At 38.5% G+C, this 22,500-nt stretch overlaps 2 protein-coding genes across 6 annotated transcripts in view; one reads left to right on the top strand and one right to left on the bottom strand.

Moving 5' to 3' along the window:
• Nucleotides 1-5,192, top strand: part of esr2a (estrogen receptor 2a) — a 67,090-nt gene extending 61,898 nt beyond the window's left edge. Inside the window, exon 9 of the mRNA XM_061987186.2 lies at nucleotides 4,333-5,192. Within this exon, the coding sequence (XP_061843170.2) occupies nucleotides 4,333-4,549 (217 nt within the window). The 3' untranslated portion in view covers nucleotides 4,550-5,192. The remainder of the gene's footprint in view (nucleotides 1-4,332) is intronic.
• A 3,286-nt stretch (nucleotides 5,193-8,478) lies between these two features.
• Nucleotides 8,479-22,500, bottom strand: part of syne2a (spectrin repeat containing, nuclear envelope 2a) — a 238,090-nt gene continuing 224,068 nt past the window's right edge. For all 5 annotated transcript variants that reach the window (XM_061987178.2, XM_061987177.2, XM_061987182.2 and 2 more), the window contains 4 exons: nucleotides 22,316-22,444; nucleotides 20,620-20,814; nucleotides 16,979-17,028; nucleotides 8,479-16,828 (listed from right to left, as the gene is read on the bottom strand). In XM_061987178.2, coding sequence (XP_061843162.2) covers nucleotides 16,627-16,828; nucleotides 16,979-17,028; nucleotides 20,620-20,814; nucleotides 22,316-22,444 — 576 coding nt within the window. In that variant the 3' untranslated portion in view covers nucleotides 8,479-16,626. The remainder of the gene's footprint in view (nucleotides 16,829-16,978; nucleotides 17,029-20,619; nucleotides 20,815-22,315; nucleotides 22,445-22,500) is intronic.

The following is a 22,500-nucleotide window of genomic DNA, read 5'->3' as shown; positions in this document are numbered from 1 at the left end:
CCCATGAGGGTTCAAATGACCAAAATAGTAAAACAACTTACCTTTGTGGTCGTGCTGCACCAAGTTGTTGTTGTCCCTTATTCATTGGCTCTATTAGCGTGAATCAAATGTACGCTCTGATTGGCTGTTTGATCTCCAATTAGATCGTTTGTTAAACTGCAGACAAATGTACAAAAATAGCTCCATAATGTTTATAAAATGTTTCCCATAAAGGTTTGAATGACCAAAATAGTAAAACAACTTACCTATGTGGTCGTGCTGCACTAAGTTGTTGTTGTTCCTCATTTATTGACTTTGTTAGCCGTGAATCAAATGTACACTCTGATTGGCTGTTTGGTATCCAATTAAATCGCTTGTTACATTATCCCGGAAGTATTGCTTCACGGCTAATAGAGTCAATGAATAAGGGACAAAAACAACTTGGTGAAGCACAACCACACATGTTTGGTTTTTTTAAGTTATTTTTGTACATTTGTCAGCAATGTGATAGAGACCAAACAGCCAATCAGAGTGTACTTTTTTTTTTTTTAAACATTTGTTTATTGGATTTTTGACATATACAGTCAAAAAATGCAATTAAACACATGTCAAATGTTCTTTTTTTTCTCCCTCAAACATTATACATGAAATGAAATAAAAGTAAAAATAAGTACAGGCAAATATTGTCATGAAGTCACAGACAACTGCACTCCTGAACGTCCCCAACACGGTGCAGAAATACACAAAAGCAGGCAAAAGTCTCATCAATTACCTACCTTTCTATTACTTTGTTGGTGTTGAATTTGAGATCTCTTTTATTTATATATTTTAGGAAACCTCCCCATACTTCTTGAAACTTCACAGAACAACCGTTCAATGTCAGCCTAATCTATTCCAGTTTGAGTCTTTAATCCGGCGGGTGTTGGCAAGAAGGCGCTGTTGCCTTCCAATTGAACACATTGAGTTTTCCAGCCAACAAAGTACTGAATGATGCCAAGTTATTTTCGAATTTGCTAAGAGAAGACCGACAGCTGCATTCTTGAATGGCCCTTAAGAGAACAAGCACACAAAAGGCTCATCAACCACCCATGTTTCAATTGTGTTTCAATCAGGGTTAATTTGGAGATCAGTTTCTCCTACATATCTCAGAGAGGCACCCCACAGTTCTTGAAACTTCGCAGAACAATCATGTAATGTCAGCCTAATAATCTACTCCAGTCTGAGAAAATATAGAACATCTTTAATCCAGCGGGTGTGGCTGTTGCCTTCCAATTTAACACCATGAGTCTTCCAGCCAACAAGGTAGTGACTGCTACAAGATTCTTTGTGGATTTGCTAAGGGTATATGACTGATGACCGAGGTAATCAGTGTCCATTTGTCCAGTCATGATTGGTTGCCTTTTTGGCACAAACGTGTCTGAATGTGCAGAGGGTGAGAGAGAGAGAGAGAGAGAGAGAGAGACAGAGAGGATGTGAGCGAGCACAGCGGTCTTCCTGTGCAGAAAACAGTAACTATTGCATGATGATATCAATAATAGCAAACATGCAGACACATGAATTAGCATACTTGCCAACCTTGAGACCTCCGAATTTGTGGAGTTGGGGGGGGGGGTAGCGGGGTGTGTATATGTATGTGTGTGTATATATATATATACGGTATATATATATATATATATATATATATATATATATATATATATATATATATATATATATATATAATACGTTCATGAATGAGTATATATGATCTACAAAATGTGCAGGCAGCATACCCCTTCCCCTTTGAGCTGTCCTGGATGAACTGAAATTATTTTTTCCAATCATTTTGGAACTTGCAAGCGTACTTCTTCTTCTTACTCGTCGTCGCATGTCTCTTCTTCGTTCTTCTGCTTCGTCCCTGTTATGTTTTGGACATTACTACTTACCGTAGTTTTGAAGCAATGCATGATGGGAATCCGGATGTTGTGTGTCAGTGTATTAACGTGCCGGCTGGAATAAACACACGCTGAGAAATAGCTCCGTGCCTGCCTACTTTATGGGTTATAGATAAACCTATGGATAACGGAGACATATATAATAGTCTCCTTTTCAGGTGAGAGAGGACGCTAAAGGAAGTGCTTTTAAGGCACGCCCCCAATATTGTTGTCCGGGAGAAATTCGGGAGAATGGTTGCCCCGGGAGATTTTCGGGAGGGGCACTAAAATTCGGGAGTCTCCCGGGAAAGTCGGGAGGGTTAGCAAGTATGTGAATTAGGCACATTTATTTTGGCACATTCATATTTGTTCAAACAATTGTATTTTTCAATTGAGTTCTCAAAATTGCATAAACAGGTATGTTGTTGCAAAATATATTATAAGCTGAGTCCTACAAAGTGTTTATACTGTAAGTATTGTGCTTATTACACATCAGTTGTTTGATTGTAACTTGCATCTTAGTTGTGGATTCATTAACAAATTTGGAGGTGTTGAAAATGCCATGTAAAATCGCTAATGCTAATTAGGAGCATGTACTGTATATAGTGAATCGGATGTAAATTAGCAGCAAGCTAGCGGATTTGTTTAATGCTTTTTCTGTATTAGATATAAGTTATATTGTCATACTTTATTTCTGTGTTCAGTTTTACGGCGTTTTAAAGTAGTCCTTTAAAAGGCGATAACTCGTTTGCCGCCATCTTGCGCAGGAGGGAAGCCGTGTCTATTTACTGAATGAGTCGATGATAATCGAGATCTATCAATGATTAAAATCAGCACAACTCACTCACTAAATTCTAAAATCGATTTCGAAGCTGTTTGTTGTAAATGTCAGACATTAACATTCAACAACAACAAAAACAATCATGTTTTCATCCAAAATAAAGAGACACTAGTCTGACCAAACCCCTGCTCAAGATGGCCCGTGATTGACAAGTCTATGGCGACAACTTGTCATCTAAGCTGGCAAGATGAGATGTGGAGGGAGACTGTATCTGATGTTTTAGATGCAGGCTCATGATATCAGACTGATATTAATATCGGACCTGGGCACCCCTAAATATCATCACACTTGACCTCTGACATCAGTTTCAGTTTATTTCAATACAATGTAATGCATCACATATTCCCAATAGTTTCATTACAGCACGTCCGAAAAGGAGTAGGAAGAAGCAGAGCTTTTTTTATCCCTACCCCTTTTCATATCATAGCAATTGTATCCCATTTCCTTGTTCTCTGTAACAGAACAGTGAATTCATAAATATTAAATAATATACCATAGTAAGTAAACAAATATTAAATATAGAGATGTCCGATAATGGCTTTTTTGCCGATATCCGATATTGTCCAACTCTTAATTACCAATTCCGATATCAACCGACAGTCGTGGAATTAACACATTATTATGCCTAATTTTGTTGTGATGCCCTGCTGGATGCATTAAACAATGTAACACGGTTTTCCAAAATAAATCAACTCAAGTTATGGAAAAAAATGCCAACATGGCACTGCCATATTTATTATTGAAGTCACAAAGTGCATTATTTTTTTTAAACATGCCTCAAAACAACAGCTTGGAATTTGGGACATCCTCTCCCTGAGAAAGCATGAGGTGGGGGGGAAGCGGGGGGTGTATATTGTAGCGTCCCGGAAGAGTTAGTGCTGCAAGGGGTTCTGGGTATTTGTTCTGTTGTGTTTATGTTGTGTTACGGTGCGGATGTTCTCCCGAAATGTGTTTGTCATTTTTGTTTGGTGTGGGTTCACAGTGTGGCGCATATTTGTAAAAGTGTTAAAGTTGTTTTTACGGCCACCCTCTGTGTGACCTGTATGGCTGTTGACCAAGTATGCGTGGCATTCACTTGTGTGAAAAGCCGTAGATATTATGTAATTGGGCCGACATGAAAATGCAGTGCCTTTAAGGCACGCCCCCAATATTGTTGTCTGAGTGGAAATCGGGAGGAATTCGGGAGAATGGTTGCCCTGGGAGATATTCGGGAGGGGCACTGAAATTGGGGAGTCTCCCGGGAAAATCGGGAGGGTTGGCAAGTATGACTGGGAGACGCAACTGCTCTGTACTTCTCCCTACGTCCGTGTACCACTCCGTACAGCGGCGTTTTAAAAAGTCATAAATTGTACTTTTTGAAACTGATACCAATAATTTCCGATATTACATTTTAAAGCATTTATCGGCCGATAATATCGGCAGTCCGATATTATCGGACATCTCTAATTAAATACATAAATAATCATTATCTCAAAAAAAATAAAAAAAATCTTGTTTTAAAAAAGGCAACACTTCATGCTCGATGGGTATGAACTACCAGGTTTATTTTCCCCCAAAACTTTGGAGTTTCTGCTGCACAGTAATACTTTGTGTGTGCAGCAACAAGGGCATGGACCATCTCCACTGCATGAAGATGAAGAACATGGTGCCTTTGTACGACCTGCTGCTGGAGATGTTGGATGCTCACATCATGCACAGCTCACGACTCCCCAACAGGAGCCAGCAGGATCAGCACGAGGCCTCGGACCAGAAGGAAGTTCCCGCCAAGCCGCAAGGCTCCTGCAGCGCCTCGTCGAAAGAAGGTGATCCTCAGTAGCCGGTAGACCACGTCTTTGCTTTAAGCACGTCTTTAATGGAAACGCTCAAACTATTCTTTGCACAAATGAAGGTTTTTCAATCATCCAACTAAATTCAGTCCATTTCAGATAAACAATATTAGCTTAACTCTTTAGTAGGCCTGAAATATTCATCAAAACAACACAGTAGTCCCTCCTTTATTGCGTTTAGAAATCCTATTTTGTTATAGTTAAAACAAAAAAAACTGTTTACAACCTTCAAAATACTCTTGTTAACGTTGTTAAAATAACACACATGTGTGTTAAAATACTTCATCACATCCTGTGTAGGTCCTCGCGGTCGGAAGTTCGATGTGCGAAAAACGCGAGTGTGTTGTTTTGACCAAAGGTGTCAACTTGATTGCCGCGGCGAAGTTAGCGCCATTAGCCGTGTTGTTAGCGTTGAGCGGCGCAAGTCTCGTCCCATTATTTCACGCTGCTGCCGTTATAGTTTTACTTTCCACTCAACATGACAAACGGGCATGTAAACGATGGCAAAAGTCAGCTAACAATGGAGCTCTATTCCGCCTATAAAGTGGTCTAAAAATGTCCAAAAACCTCCATTTCCGTTGTATGTATGTTGTAAACAGTCCCGATCACAAAGTACGCCGAAGCTGTTAATTTAATTTGTATTTTTATTTGTTTTTTTCAAATCGGAGCAGGTAAACGTAAGATGATCAGTAATAAAAGGCACATTGACTAAGACAATAAACTGACATGTTAATTGAAGTCTAAATACCGTATTTTTCGGACTATAAGTCGCTCCGGAGTATAAGTCGCACCGGCCGGAAATGCATAATAAAGAAGGAAAAAAACATATATAAGTCGCACTGGAGTATAAGTCGCATTTTTTGGGGAAATGTATTTGATAAAAGCCAACACCAAGAATAGACATTTGAAAGGCAATTTAAAATAAATAAAGAATAGTGAACAACAGGCTGAATAAGTGTACGTTATATGAGGCATAAATAACCAACTGAGAACGTGCCTGGTATGTTAACGTAACATATTATGGTAAGAGTCATTCAAATAACTATAACATATAGAACATGCTATACGTTTACCAAACAATCTGTCACTCCTAATCGCTAAATCCCATGAAATCTTATATGTCTAGTCTCTTACGTGAATGAGCTATATAATATTATTTGATATTTTACGGTTATGTGTTAATCATTTCACACATAAGTCGCAACCCCGGCCAAACTATGAAAAAAACTGGGATTTATAGTCCAAAAAATACGGTACAAGACTAAAATGTTGGCAGTAATTAATTTAATGTTGTCTTGTCGATGGGTGGGTCAAGTTCAGAATATATCCAATCACAGCTCTTAAATGGCGTACATTGAAAGAGGGGTGGGGTTTAGTGGTGAACGGGAGCTAATCAGATGCTTTTCCTTGCGAGATAAGGAAGTCAGCGCCAAAACCAAAATGTGTTGATTTAACATGTTCCACTTGGTAATATGTGCACACCTGGGAGAAAGTGGAGAGGACATATACAGTGAGGTCCACAAGTATTTGCACACCCTGCAATTTTGCAAGTTCTCCCACTTAGAAATTAGGGATAGGTCTGAAATGTTCATCATAGATGTATTTCCACTGTTAGAGACATCATCTAAAAAGAAAAATCCGGAAATGACATGGTATGATTTTTTAATGATTTATTTGTACGTTACTGGGGTTCATAAGTATTTGCACACATGAGAATCAGCAAGAATTATGACTCTCAAAGAGCTGTCAGTCTACTTTAAAAAAAAGTCCACCTTTACCCCACAACTAATCACCCACCCACCACCCCTTTGAAGTCATTCAAGTCACCTGTGCAGCCCACAGTCAGTCAAGGTCCAATTGCTACCATGGGCAAGACCAAAGAGCTGTCAAAAGAGACCAGAGACAAAATTGTAGAGCGACACAAAGCTGGAAAAGGCTATGGGACAATTGGGAAGCAGCTTGGTGAGAATAGATCGACTGTTGCAGCAATTGTTAGAAAATGGAAGAGGCTAAACATGACTGCTAATCTACCTCGGACTGGGGCTCCATGTAAGATCTCTCCTCGTGGGGCATCACTCATGATAAGAAGTAAGGAATCAGCCAAGAACTACACGGTAGGAGCTGGTGAATGACCTGAAGAGAGCTGGGACCACTGTTTCCAAGGCTACTATCAGTAGAGCACTACGGCGTAGTGGTTTAAAATCCTGCATCGCACGGAAGGTTCAGGCCTGTCTGAAGTTTGCCATTGGCCATCTGGATGATCCAGAGGAGTCATGAGAGATAGGCATGTGGTCAGATGAGACCAAAATAGAACTTCTTGGTATAAACTCCACTCGTCGGGTTTGGAGGAAAAAGAAGGATGAGTATCATCCCAAGAACACCATCCCTACAGTGAAGCATGGGGGTGGAAGCATCATGCTTTGGGGGTGCTTCTCAGCAAAGGGGACAGGAGGACTGCAGCCATGTACTGTGAGATTTTGGCCAAAAACCTCCTTCCCTCAGTCAGAGCATTGAAGATGGGTCATGGCTGGGTCTTCCAACATGAAGCACACAGCTAGGATAACCAAGGAGTGGCTCCATACAAAGCATATCGAGGTTCTGGAGTGGGCTAGCTGTCTCCAGACCTAAATCCAATAGAAAATCCTTGGAGGGAGCTGAAACTTTGTGTTGCTCGGCGACAGATCCAGAGAAGATTTGTGTGGAGGAGTGAGCCAAAATCCCTGTTGCTGTGTGTGCAAACCTGATGAAGAACTATAGGAAACCTTTGACCTCTGTAATTGCATTCTGCACTAAATATTAACACTGATGTTCTCATGTGTGCAAATACTTATGAACCCCAGTAACATACAAATAAATCATTAAAAAATCATCCAAAGTGATTTCTGGATTTTTCTACGATGAACATTTCAGACCTTTCCCTAATTTCTAAGTGGGAGAACTTGCAAAATTGCAGAGTGTGCAAATACTTGTGGACCTCACTGTATCTTTTTTACTGCTATGATGCCATCAGCATCGACACAACTCTAAGTCAAATCTATTAATTGCTGCTATCGGTGTTGCGCCAAAAATGTATTCCCGCCACTAATGCGCATACTGCTTTCAAGCTTCTTCTGTGCACAACTGATTACTACCTACATGTAGGACTAACACTTAAAGTTGTGGTTATCGTAAGGATATGTGTTTGAAATTATTTAAGCCGTTATCGTGTCCGAAAAATGATAGTTGGCCATTTCTATGGTAATAATGAGATTGTAAAGTACTGTTATTGATCCGAAGTTGATGTGCTAAAACCTTTTCTTGTTTAGAAGCTAAATGCTGTATTAACTGTTCTGTGTTCATGCACATAATTAATAGCCTTGGATGTATTCATCCAAGAGAGTTACTACATATATGATAATGAAGTAAATATACTTTACTGTTTACGTGTTGAAGTACCCTTTAAAAAGCTAAAATCCACCCCAGACGACATCTTAGTGATTCAAAATAATAAGTTGATATTGACACATGTTGTCTGTACATCTAAGGGTATTCTAGTCTAGTAATGTATAAACAGATGAGATGTGTCAATATCAAAATGTTACTTTGCATCACTTTTTGGCTTTTTAACTTCACAACAACAAACTTACTATTCATGGCAGACTTAGTGAGGGGACAACACCCACTACTTTGATGATCGCAACCTTATATTTTTCAGCCTGAATATAAAAAGGGTGAGCTACACGTTTTAGAAGCTGAGTGCTAAACAGATGCAACTTTAGTGAAACACTAAGCACCATGTAGCAGTGTTGCTAAGTGCTAAACAAGAAACTACCAACATAATAAAACAATCACTTACTGTCACTGGGATGCCGACTGATGGGATGTTTATATCTTCCCGTTTAGATAAAGAATTACTCATAATCCTCACAAAGGATTTAAAAAAAACAGGCCGCAATTGAGCATCTTTTCGTTTCTTTCTCTAAATTGGATGTCAAAGTTAACCAACTTCTCGGTTTATGGCCACAACTTTCTACTATCCAGGCGAGAGGCATGATTCATAATCTATAATTAACTTTCACTAACTCACAGGCGATGCAGCAGCTCACCGGCTCAAAATGTCAATATAGCAGCACAAGCTGAGATCACGGCGCCGCTAAAAGTAATTGGTCTGTGTTAGCGCTTATAACAACAATACTGCTAATATTCAGGTCAGGAGATGTCAATGGAGTGTTATTGGATGTTTTTATGGGCAGAATAGTGTACTTCAATCAGCTGCATTGTTAGCCACCTTGTACTTGCCATGTTTTACAAATTACAACGCATATAAAACAAGAAAAACATATGCATTTTAGATATTGTGAATAATAGGCAAAATTACAAAAAAGGTGCAGTTCCCTTTTAATTTAAAAAGGTCATATTATGCAAAACTTTCTTTTATTGCCTGTTGGCACATGTTTTTGTATATTTGGGTTCGCCATAAGCTCCTTAAACGTGAATCAAACCTTGAAATATTCAGTCTAAAACAGGGGTGGGCAAACCTTTTGGCTCAGGGGCCACATTGGCTTTTGAAATGTGACAGATGATGCATTTCATCTCTGTTGGAACTAAGATTAGACTTCTCAAACATGAGCTCTTTTAATCGTAATGTTTTCAACAATATACCATCAAAGAAACATACAAATTAACACTTACATTCTCTTGTAGTGATCATCCTTTTTTGTCATTGCGTGGAAGTCTAGTATCAGTTTAGTTGTGGAAATTCTCAAAACCGATCTTTGCTCAATTCTGTTTTAATATTTGTCGGGCCGTGGTAAAGGGACCAAGGGGCCGGATGTAGTTTGTCCACCCCTGGTCTGAAACAATTGTCTTGTTATTTTTGCCCCGTCTTAAGACCACGTCTGCGGACATTTCTATACGTGGTGAATGTTACACCGTGTGGAGGAAGTATTTGTTTATCAGCTCACTTTAAAGACCAACCACCGACAAAATACAAACAACTTCAGATGGCGCAGAGTCCTTGTCTACGATTTCTAGTAAGAGTGTCATGACAGTTTGTATTGATACATTAGCAACGTACCGTATTTTTCGGAGTATAAGTCGCTCCGGAGTATAAGTCGCGCCGGCCGAAAATGCATAATAAAGAAGGAAAAAAACATATATAAGTCGCATTTTTTGGGGAAATGTATTTGATAAAACCCAACACCAAGAATAGACATTTGAAAGGCAATTTAAAATAAATAAAGAATAGTGAACAACAGGCTGAATAAGTGTACATTATATGAGGCATAAATAACCAACTGAGAACGTGCCTGGTATGTTAACGTAACATATTATGGTAAGAGTCATTCAAATAACTATAACATATAGAACATGCTATACGTTTACCAAACAATCTGTCACTCCTAATCGCTAAATCCCATGACATCTTATACGTCTAGTCTCTTACGTGAATGAGCTAAATAATATTATTTGATATTTTACGCTAATGTGTTAATTTCACACATAAGTCGCACCCCCGGCCAAACTATGAAAAAAAACTGCGACTTATAGTCCGAAAAATACGGTAGCTTAACTAGCTAGTGTTTGTTTACAGAGATAAACAACATTCTGGCAGGAATGCCATTTTACGTAGGGAGACATTATTAGTACTAGTAGTAGTATGGCTCTGGGTCAGAGTGAATGTGCCAATAAATGCTGCGCTTTTGCCATTTGTCATAAAAAGCGGAATAAAATGTAAATGTATGTTTGTTCTTAACGAAAAGTGTACCTCAAAAACTAGTCTTAGTAACTTGTATGTAAAAAAAAAAAAAAGACCGCCCACTAAACCGCTCGTTTTCTAGAAACAGCCAGAAAGCAGCTTGAAAATGGTCTGTACAATTTTAAATGATTTTTAAATCAAGTCAAATCCATTTAAATAAAATAAAAAATTGCCCAATCCCAAGTAGACCACAAGGAAATGTTTTACATGTAGATTAAAATCATGATATGACCGCTGGAAGACTTAACAACACAAATATGTGAAAGTGCTTTGACAGAGTGAAGCACGACGGACGACTAATCGTTTTTAAAACTTCACCTGGGCTTTATAATGACTTTTAATATATTTACTTATATAATACTTAGATCACATTTTTAGTTCTAAAACAAACAAGTGCAATCAGGACTCCCCAATACTATTCTGCTTAGGACCCCAATTTGTCCAACTGCGCTCGTTACGTTGCAGGTTCGCTCCCCGCCTCTTACCATCCAAAAATCGCTGCCGTTGTGTCCTTGGGCGGGACACTTCACCCTTTGCCCCCGGTGCCACTCACACCGGTGAATTGAATGATGAATGATAGGTGGTGGTCGGAGGGGCCGTTGGCGCAAATTGCAGCCACGCTTCCGTCAGTCTACCCCAGGACAGCTGTGGCTATGAAAGTAGCTTACCACCACCAGGTGTGAATGATTGATGGGTTCTACATGTAAAGCGACTTTGGGTACTTAGAAAAGCGCTATATAAATCCCAGTTATTATTATTATTATTATTATTATTATTATTATTACTTACCTCAATTCTCAAATGATAGCCGTAGTTGCAAATGTGGTGATCAGTAATGAAGAAGTATCAGCTGCACAACTAATCAGTCAGCATTAAAGCCACTGCTGGCTTCATTGCACACAACAGAGTGGCAACGTTTTATAGCGCATGCAGAGCTAGATGAAGCCACTAGAGCAGTGCTTCTCAAAGGTATTCATTAAAAACAAAGCAGAGGTTTTACTCAAGTTTTTTTAAATATTTTTGGCCACTGAAACGGTACACAACGTTGGAACAGTAACATTGTGTTTGAATTGATTTTTTTGGCGTAGCACAGTTAGAGAATCACTGCACTCGATGCTGACAGTTTGATACTCAAAAGCAGCTACTGTCATCCTAGTGCTAGTGAAGTTCATAGCTACACCCGGAGGGTTTCCTACAGCCACAGCTGTTAAATACCCATGTCTTTCAACACCTCAGTGGTTGTTTTGTAGACCACACGACCCGTGACTAATTGAATTGATTAATTGTACTTAACTATGTGTGCCTTCCTTCATCCATAGACCAAATCAAAATGAAGATTTGATCATTATTAGCCACTAAAAACGGTGCCTTAAACCTGCATTTGTACCCTAACGGCCAGCAGAGGGCGACATCTTTGGCCGCACTTTGTAGATACTAATTAACCCCTAGATAAAACTTGCGCCACACCTGACTTTAATGAAGGGCATGATCTTCAAATTAGCATCATTAGCTTGCTCACAACCTTTGCCACACTTTATACTGCACGTGTCCAGGTCACTGGTGTGTGCGTGAGTGACAGGAAGAAGAGCGGCTTCCTAGTGGCCTTTTTCTAGCACCACCTGTTGCTTTGCATAAATTATCTGCATCCTCGATATAAAATCTTATATGCGGTTCAATACGACTTCTGCTAGCACGCGCTTTCTTCTCAGACCGATATTATAATTAGCAGGAATGTGAATCTCACAAAATCGCACGATTAGATTCGATCGAAACCGATTTTTGTAATATAGTTAGTGTAAATAAAAATAATAAACCTTTTCCAAACAGCTTGTATACGTAAGTAAGCGAAGCAATTACATAAAAACGTAATTTAAAAAAAAATCGATTTAAAAATATTAAGAATCCATTTAAAATCTAAATAAATAAAAATCACGATTCGGATGTGAATCGATTTTTTCCGAGCACCGCTAATAATGGTAATAACTTGATAGTACACCTTTTGTCACATTTCCTACTGGGTTGTTTTTGGAGGAGTCCACTATAAAAAAAGTCACATTCAAAGTCCGTAATAAATGACCAACACTAGGAAGTAGTTTTTATCAAACATGTGCTTTGTTCTCCCCTGCGCTGAATTTAAAGCAGCATTACTTCAGTGACACCACTAGAGGGCATATTTCATAACCCATACTTTTGCTTTCGCTGTACAATTTTATCTGATTGTGGCTTTTTCTGTGTCGAGTTTGTAACCACTACTGCGCTTTACGACAAAGTTGCACTCAAAGAAAAAAAAATATTTTTGTATTTTCTTGCAGCTTTTGTGCGTGTTGTTAAAATGTAATTTTTCACTGAATGTTTTGTGGGGAAAAGGGGGGTAGGGGTGGGGGGGGAAATGAAGATTGAACATTTGTACCAGCTGTGTGCTATTCTAACGTGAGCGCTTATGTGGTGTTCACTTACATCGTGTTTTTTAAATGAGTAACATGTGAGGACTGGTAATCAATCACCTGGCAAAAAATAGTCTTCAGAAGTGCTAATAATACATTTCTCTTCACTGTGATTTGCTTATTTGACGTCAAATAAGCAGAAATGTTACATAGACACTAGTGATGCTTGTCCATGTTTCTTGTCAGTGTTTTTAAATGCACACGGTTCACAAATAAATACATGATTGTGGTATTGGAACTAAACAAAAATGTGCGTATTGACATGTTTTCATGCCATTATATCATTCTGGGAAGCACATTATTAGAAAGGTAAGGAGCAGGTGGGCTGATTCTCTCATCACTTTTTATTTGGGCAAGATTTTATAGTCCTGCATTTGTGTACTGCAGTTAGTCCTAAATGATACTAGTCAAAGATCCTCTACATCAGTGGTCCCCAACCACCGGTCTGTGGATCGATTGGTACCGGCCGCAAAAGCAAAAAAAAAAAGTTTTATTTTTATAATTTATTTATTTTTTATTAAATTAACTAAAAAACACAAGATACACTTACAATTAGTGCACCAACCCCAAAAACCTTCCTCCCCCATTCACACTCATTCACACAAAAGGGTTGTTTCTTTCTATTATTAATATTCTGGTTCCTACATTATATATCAATATATATCAATACAGTCGGCAGGGATACAGTCCGTAAGCACACATGATTGTATTTTTTTATGACAGGACAAATTTTTCAAGCGTTGACCGGTCCGCAGTTACAAAAAGGTTGGGGACCACTGCGCTACATGACAAGTGTTCCTGTCATATTAAGTATCTTTGACTCGCGTTTTTGCAGTACGCTCTTAAAAACAGCAAAGCGCTTCTGTCATTTGGCACATCTTTTGATGGTTTTTGCAGAGATCCTCCAAATGACAGGAACTGACTTGGTTTTAGGGACGTACTGCATATGACAGGAGCACTCTGCAAAAACAATCAAAGATCCTCTTTATAGCAGGATCACTGTTAAGGTTGCACAGCAAAACACTAAACAAAGAGCCACCTTTTTAAGGACATACTGCAAAAACAGTAATCAAAGATCTTCTATATGACAGGATTACTGTGACTAGTGTTTTTCTACTACGTCTAAAAAACCCCAGCAAAGATCCTCAATATGACAGGAGTGCTCTGCTGCTTAGGGACACTCAGGTACTGCTAAAACAACCAAAGATCCTCTATATACCAGGATCACGCTGCTGTTTTTAAAGACGTAGTGGACAAACCCTAATCAAAGATCCTTATGAAAGGAGTGCTCTTGTTTTTAAGGACATATGGCAAAAACACAAATCAAAAATCCTCTATGACAGGAGTGCTCTGCTGTTTGAGGACGTTCAGGTCCTGCAAAAACACCAAATATTTTCTATATGACAGGAGCACTCTGCTGTTTCAAAAGATGTAGTGAAAAAAACTCACTAATCAAAAATCCTTAATGACAGGAACTGTCTTCTTTTTAAGGACATAATACGGAAACACTAATCATAGATCCTCTAATTGTCCTCTTGTCGTTAAAAAAACAAGAACGCTCCTGCCGTATTAAGGATCTTTGATTAGTGTTTTTTCACTATATCTTTAAAAACAGCAAATATCCTTAATATTACAGGAGTGCTCTGCTGTTTAAGGAGGTTCAGGTCCTGCAAAAAAACACCAAAGATCTACTATTTGACATGAGGACTCAGCGGTTTTTAAGGATGTCGTGGAAAAACACTAATGAAATATCCTTAATATGAGGTTTTTTAAGGACTTACTGCATAAACACTAATAAGACTTATCTATATGACAGGAGCACTCTGCTGTTTCAAAAGACAGTGAAAAAAACACTAATCAGAGATCCTTAATATGACAGGATCTCTCTTCTTTTTAAGGACATACTGGAAAAGCAATCAAAGATCCTCTACATAACAGGATCACTATAAGTGTGTTTCCAGTATGTCCTTAAAAACAGCAAAGGCATTCAAAAAAACACCAGTCAAAGATCTTCTAAATGGCAGGATCACTCTGTCTTTAAAAAACTAGAGCGCTCTTGTCATATTAAGGATCTTTTTTTCCAGTATGAGGACTCAACTGTTTTTAAAGAAATACTGCAAAAACACTTCTCAAAGATCCTCTATATAACAGTTTATAGTATGTACTTAAAAACAGCAAAGATCCCTAAAATGACAGGCGTGCTCTGTGGTTTTTAAGGACGTACTGACAAAAACCCTAAACAAAGATCCTCTATTTAACAGGTTCACTTTGACTCGTGTTTTTTCACAACATCCTCAGAAAATAGCAAAGATCCTGAAAATTGCTGTTTGAGAATGTTCAGATGTGCTGCAAGAACACTAATCAAAGATCCTCTATGTCAGTGGGCCACAACCTTTTTGTAACTGCGGACCGGTCACCGCTTGAAAATGTGTCCCACGGAACGGGTCGGGGGGGGTGGATTTATTTTTTTTAGTCATAAAAAAATACAATCATGTGTGCTAACGGACTGTATCCCTTGCAGACTGTATTGATATATATTGATATATAATGTAGGAACCAGAATATTAATAACAGAAAGAAACAACCCTTTTGTGTGAATGAGTGTGAATGGGAGAGGGAGCTTTTTTGGGTTGGTGCACTAATTGTAAGTGTATCTTGTGATTTTTATGTTGATTTAAAAAAAAAAGGGATCTTTGATTTGATCTGTGTTTGTGCAGTACTTCTTTAAAAACAGAGTGCTCCTGTCATATTAAGGATCTTTGATTGTTGCGTTTTGCACCACATCCTTAAAAACAGCTGAGCCCTCCTGTCAAATAGAGGATCTTTGTTTGAGGACATTCAGGTACTGCAACAACATAAAAACACCAAACAGCAGAGCACTCCTGTCATATTAAGGATCTTTGCTGTTTTTAAGGACATACTGAAAAAAACACTAATCAAAGAGTGATCCTGCCATTTAGAAGATCTTTGACTGGTGTTTTTTGCAGTACCTGAATGCCCTTGAACAGCAGAGCACTCCTGTCATATTAAGGATCTTTCTGTCCTTAAAAACAAACTGGAAAAACGCTAATCAAAGATCATTAATTTTTTAAAGACAGAGTGATCCTGTTGTATAGAGGATCTTTGAATAGTCTTTTTGCAGTAAGTCCTTTTAAACAGCAGAGTGCTCTTGTTATACTGCGGCCCGGTGGTTGGGGACCACTGCTCTATATGACAGGATCACTGTGTTTTTCCAGTATGTCCTTAAAAACAGAAAATATCCTTAATATGACAGGAGTGCTCTGCTGTTTAAAGGCATTCACTTACTGTAAAAACACCAGTCAAAGATCCTCTATATGACAAGAGCAAGCTGCTGCTGCAAAAACAAGTCACTCAGGGTTTAAAGTGACCTCACTAATGGATGGAGCGATATGTTTTGTACTTACTGTGTAAGTTGACTTAAGAGAGAAGAGTGTATAAATAGTGATATTGTGCACATCAACTTGAACGTCAGTCCAATGTTTCAATCACACCAAGTGAAGTTTGAAGGTGACGATCAACAACATTTTACAGGTGAATGATTCACTTTGTAACGTCCGACTTGTCACTTTTCAAGTCCAGTTGTCTGACAAAGACAAATGTTAAAAATGCTGGCATGAAGCAAGTCCATCAAAGTGATGAAGAAGACTTCTTCAACAATTATATGGACATTTTTGGTCCATTTTAAAAATGGCGCTGTAGTAAAAAAGCTAAAGTTTAGAGAATGAAATTAGCGTCGCGTGTAAAATGGATTTCACCCCACATCGTGGTGACCCAATACTTTTGTCTGTATTGACAAGTCCGTATGAAAAATACACAAACCCACTTGGTGAGTTCCCCTCCATGGGACAGGAAGCGGCAGGTGGCCTCATGTGGGCGGCGGGCCGTTGGTGTAGTGCAGCATGGGGTGGAAGGAGCGCGCCAAGTTGTTGGCGTCGGCGCAGCTGGACTCTCCCTCCGAGCGAGGGAGCAAACATGGCAGCAGCAGCAGCAGCAGCAGCAGCAGGTGGAAGGGGGCGGCGGCCCTCAGCACGCGGTACAGGAAGGAGCGCGGCTGCGACGACTTCCTCCTGGAAACATTCATTATCAATTTACACATTTAACTTCAATAAATATTACTTCATATTTTCATTCAATGTTGTTATATAATTCCATTACATAGATCAGTAATATTGTATTCTTATTCAAAATAACTGCACAGTAAAAATTATCATTTGTACCTTTTGGTGGATTTTTTGGTTTGCGTCAACTCCTCTTGATTACTTGGATCCTGCATTCAAACAAATATCAAGTATTAAATAATGACCCAACATAAGGCAAGATGTTTTACTCTTTTTTTTTTTTTTAAGAGTCAAATGCGAATAAAACGCTAATCAAAGCTCCTCTATATGACAGGGTCACTGACTATTGTTTTTCCAAAACAGCAAAGATCCTTAATATGACAGGAGTGCTCTGCTGTTTAAAGGCATTCAGGTACTGCAAAAACACCAATCAAAGATCCTCTATATGACTAGAGCTCGCTGCTGTTTAAAATTATGTGCTGCAAAAACTCTAATCAAAAGATCCTCTAAATGACAGGATCACTCTGTCTTAAAAAAAAAACCAAGAGCACTTGTGTCAATTTAAGGATCTTTGATTAGTGTTTTTTCCAGTATGTCCTTAAAAACAGCAAAGATCCTTAATATGACAGAAGTGCTCTGCTGTTTAAAGGCATTCAGGCACTGCAAAAACACCAATCAAAGATCCTCTAAATTACAGGATCACTCTGTCTTAAAAAAAAAAAACCAAGAGCGCTCGTGTCAATTTAAGGGTCTTTGATTAGTGTTTTTCCCAGTATGTCCTTAAAAACCAAAGATCCTTAATATGACAGAAGTGCTCTGCTGTTTAAAGGCATTCAGGTACTGCAAAAAACACCAAAGATCCTCTATATGACAAGAGCACTCTGTTTTAAATTATGTACTGCAAAAACTCTAATCAAAGATCCTCTAAATGGCAGGATAACTCAGTCTAAAAAAAACAAACAAGAGGGCTCCTGCCATATTAATATTTGATTAGTGTTTTCCAGTATGTCCTTAAAAACAGCAAAGATCATTAATATGACAGGAGTGCTCTGCTGTTTAAAGGCGTTCAGGTACTGCAAAAAACACCAATCAAAGATCTTCTATATAACAAGAGCATTCTGCTGTTTAAAAGGACTTACTGCAAAAACACTATTCAAATATCCTCTAAATAACAGGATCACTCTGTCTTTAAAAAATGAATGATCTTTGATCAGCGTTTTTCCAGTATGTTCTTAAAACAGCAAATATCCTTAATATGACAGGAGTGCTCTGCTGTTCAAGGGCATTCAGGTACTGCAAAAACACCAGTCAAAGATCTTCTAAATGGCAGGATCACTGTCTTTAAAAAACAAGAGCTCTCCTGTCATAAGGATCTTTGATTAGTGTTTTTTCCAGTATGTCCTTAAAAACTGCAAAGATCCTTAATATGACAGGAGTGCTCTGCTGTTTGGTCTTTTTTTTTTTTGCAGTACCTGAATTTCCTCAATCAAAGATCCTCTATTTGACAGGAGGACTCAGCTGTTTTTAAGGATGTGGTGGAAAACGCAACAATCAAAGATCCTTAATATGACAGGAGCACTCTGTTTTTAAAGACGTACTGCACAAACACAAGTCAAAGATCCTTTCTATGACAGGAACTGTCCTGTTTTTGGGGACAAAAACACATATCAAAGATCCTCTATAAAACAGGATGACTGACTAGTGTTTCTCCTCAACATCCTTAAAAACAGCAAAGATCCTTAAAATGACAGGAGTGCTCTGCTGTTTGAGGACGTTTAGGTCCTGCGAAAGATCATTTATTTAATAATGACCCAAATATAAGACAAGATGTTTTCCTTTTAAGAAAAAAGTGTCAAATGCAAGTCGGAGCTTTTCTTCCGTTCGCTCACGGCAGCCTCGACCCGCTTTTCAAAAGACACCCCCGTGTGTGTGTGTGTGTCACTTTAGGAAAAAAAAGACATGTGACTGACACAGCTGCTGTATCGTTTGACGCACCAAACTTTATCAGGAAGCGCTTCTTTCAGGACAGCTTGCACTAAATGAAGGTGAAAGAGTGGAATCATTTATGTCTCTAAATGTAACTAAGAAACAAAACAATTATTAATACAACAAAAATAAATAAATGTATTCAATAAAAAAGTAAAATCATTTGGATCTTCCATCACCAAGTAAGGGAAATGTTCTTCTCTTTTCTTTTGGCTCATTGACCAGAGTTCTTTTCTATTCAGAATGTTTTAAGTTTGGGAAATAAAATATTTGATACATTTAAACAAGAATAATTTTCTTCTCAATCGATTTTTGGTTTCTACCTTAATTGCATGTAAATAATCGCTCCCTCATGTGGAGCTGTTGTACTGTTATTGTCATGAATATGTCATCTTTTCCCTTTCGCCCCAGTGTTGGGCATCATGTATCAAAGCATTTTTGACATTTTAGACCCTACAAAGAACAGTGGCTGTTATAGAAGCTAATGGGGATCATAATAAACAACTACATTATTTGCAGGTCAAATATAATTATTTTTTTCATCAGTTGGCCACACTAAGTGCTGTGTCGATACAGTTAGTGAGTGTGCCATACACTCACTGAGGCATCACTAGTAAAGGAACCCCCAGGGAGTGTATGGCACACTCACCACCTGTATTGACACTGCACTGGTAGTGATTCACAATGGTCATCTGCCATCGTTAGACCTGCAAATAAAATTTAAATTTAACAAATATAATAGGTTTTTTTGTGTGTTTTCCAAATAAATAGCTGCGCGGAAAGGAATATTACACATGTAACTCTGGTCAAAAACACAAAAAAGACAAATATTTACCTTATTTGGCGCTAGAAGATTAAAACTAGGGATGTCCGATAATGGCTTTTTGCCGATATCCGATATTCCCCAACTCTTTAATTACCGATACCGATATCAACCGATACCGATATATACAGTCGTGGAATTAACACATTATTATGCCTAATTTGGACAACCAGGTATGGTGAAGATCAGGTCCTTTTTTTTAAATATTAATAAAATAAAATAAGATAAATAAATTAAAAACATTTTCTTGAATAAAAAAGAAAGTAAAACAATATAAAAACAGTTACATAGAAACTAGTAATTAATGAAAATGAGTAAAATTAACTGTTAAAGGTTAGTACTATTAGTGGACCAGCAGCACGCACAATTATGTGTGCTTACGGACTGTATCCCTTGCAGACTGTATTGATATATATTGATATATAATGTAGGAACCAGAATATTAATAACAGAAAGAAACAACCCTTTTGTGTGAATGAGTGTAAATGGGGGAGGGAGGTTTGTTGGGTTGGTGCACTAATTGTAAGTGTATCTTGTGTTTTTTATGTTGATTTAATAATAAAAATTTTAAAAAAAAGATACCGATAATAAAAAAAACGATACCGATAATTTCCGATATTGCATTTTAAAGCATTTATCGGCCGATATTATCGGGCATCTCTATTTAAAACAATACCACACTTATGAATTTTTCTTTCTTTTTTTTTTAGCTGATTTAAATGGATGATGACCAAAACAGTGTTTCAACAACAAAGCATGTTTATTTCCAGAGTGACACTTCTTAATAATGTGTCGATGCTTTAGCCATCATTAATATTATTGAACAAACGTGACGCTAATTTTAGGGTTAAGATTTTTCGGAGTATTCAAAAACTTTAAAAAAAAAGGGACAACTTTTCATTTGCACACTTGCGTCCCAGACTTGGCATGATGCAAGTGGTACACACGCAGCCTACATAGTATTCAAGTGTGACAGAAGCTGCTCAGTTACCAGGCGGCGTTGTTGAAGGATGCTGAGGTCCTCAGACACGTCCCTCAGGAGCAGCTTGAGTTTGGCGGCCGTCACGTGAAGCTTCTCCCGGGCCTCGTCGCTGCCGTCCGCTCCTTGGTCCGGCTGCAGCTGAGACCACAGAGCCTGCAGGGACGCCTGCTGGGTCTGCCTCTCCAGCAGCTCCTCCTGCAACACCTTCACACCACAACATATATTATTTACCACAGTAATACTGCCCTGGTACCTGAAATGTTCAGGTTGTCTCGGAAGACGTTTTGCCTCATCTGACCAATGTGCCTTCATCAGTTCATTCTTACAGACCAAGTGGGACATCTTTAGTCTGAGAGGACTGTGCAGCCTCAGGGCCCATTTTGTGAGAAGAAGTGCATTAAAAATGCCAACAGGACATTTCGCTGCAAACTTATTCCTAGCCCTTTCCTGCTCCGTCACCAGCAAGAATATAAAGTCAAATTTCCCCAAACTTTTTCTGCCAATTGATCTCAGGTCACTTTACAAATGTATGTTTTAATCATGTTGTTATTTCGCAGTGAAAACTAATTAAATGTATTGCAAATTAAAATAAAGTTTAATTTGAAAAATATGACAATAATTTTAACAAAGTGTGGAAATATTGTTTTAACCTCTTAAGGCCCAAGCTGTTTGTTTACATGCTTTTTTAAATTTATCTTTGCTATTTGGGCTTATTGGACCCTAATTAGAATATAAAAACTAAAAATCACCTTCTGACATGATGTACCATATTTTTTGGAGTATTAGTCGCATGCATAATAAAGAAGGAAAAAAACATATACAGTATAAGTCGCATTTTTTTGGGAAGTTTATTTGATGAAACCCAACATCAAGAATAGACATTTGAAAGGCAATTTAAAATAAATAAAGAATAGTGAACAACAGGCTGAATAAGTGTACGTTATATGATGCATAAATAACCAACTGAGAACGTGCCTGGTATGTAAACGTAACATATTATGGTAAGAGTCATTCAAATAACTATAACATATAGAACATGCTATACGTTTACCAAACAATCTGTCACTCCTAATCGCTAAATCCCATGAAATATTATATGTCTAGTCTCTTACGTGAATGAGCTAAATAATATTTGATATTTTACGGTAATGTGTTAATTTCACACATAAGTCGCTCCTGAGTATAAGTCGCACCCCCGGCCAAACTATGAAAAAATCTTCGACTTATAGTCCGAAAAATACGGTACTTAGTCCATAAGTACACAAACGTGTACTTCATGTGTAGTGACATGCTAATTTGTATTTTTATACTTTTTTTTTCCAAATTCCATTGTATGTTATACTCTTCTGACACCACCAGATAGCAGTATAAGTGTCCACATAAGCAGCCATAAGACCCCAATTCAGTAGTGTACACAATTTTGGAAATAAGAGCTAAAAGGTGCTGTCCACACATGTGGCCACTAAGGCCTTTAGGGTTAATACAGAGGTGTCAAAGTCAAGGCCCGCGGGTCAAATCCGGCCTGCAGATGAATGATCTACCATCCCCTCAGACTAGACCGGTCTTATCGAGTTTTGGAGCGGGATCAGATGATCCCCGCTCGGACGAGAGTCGAAATGTCTTGGAAGACAACAAGAACAGTCCACTCGTGGTGGATTCAGGGCCCTGAGAACCCACGGACCCTCAAGACACAACAGGTGCTTACAGTGAGCGTGTGGTGGTGCAGTCTGAGAGCCTGCACAGGTGTTTCTGGGTGGCGGATGTCCACCGCGTAGCGTTTCTTGTCGGCGATGGCCAACCACAGCAGCAGAGAGTGGAGGCTCTTGTGGAACTCCTGCATGATGGGTGGTTTCATGTCAGACATGGATTTATCTTGGATGTGTTCACAAT

The sequence above is a fragment of the Nerophis lumbriciformis genome, linkage group LG26 (assembly GCF_033978685.3).
Source record: "Nerophis lumbriciformis linkage group LG26, RoL_Nlum_v2.1, whole genome shotgun sequence".
Lineage (NCBI taxonomy): Eukaryota > Metazoa > Chordata > Actinopteri > Syngnathiformes > Syngnathidae > Nerophis > Nerophis lumbriciformis.
This window is presented reverse-complemented; position numbering and strand designations above follow the sequence as displayed.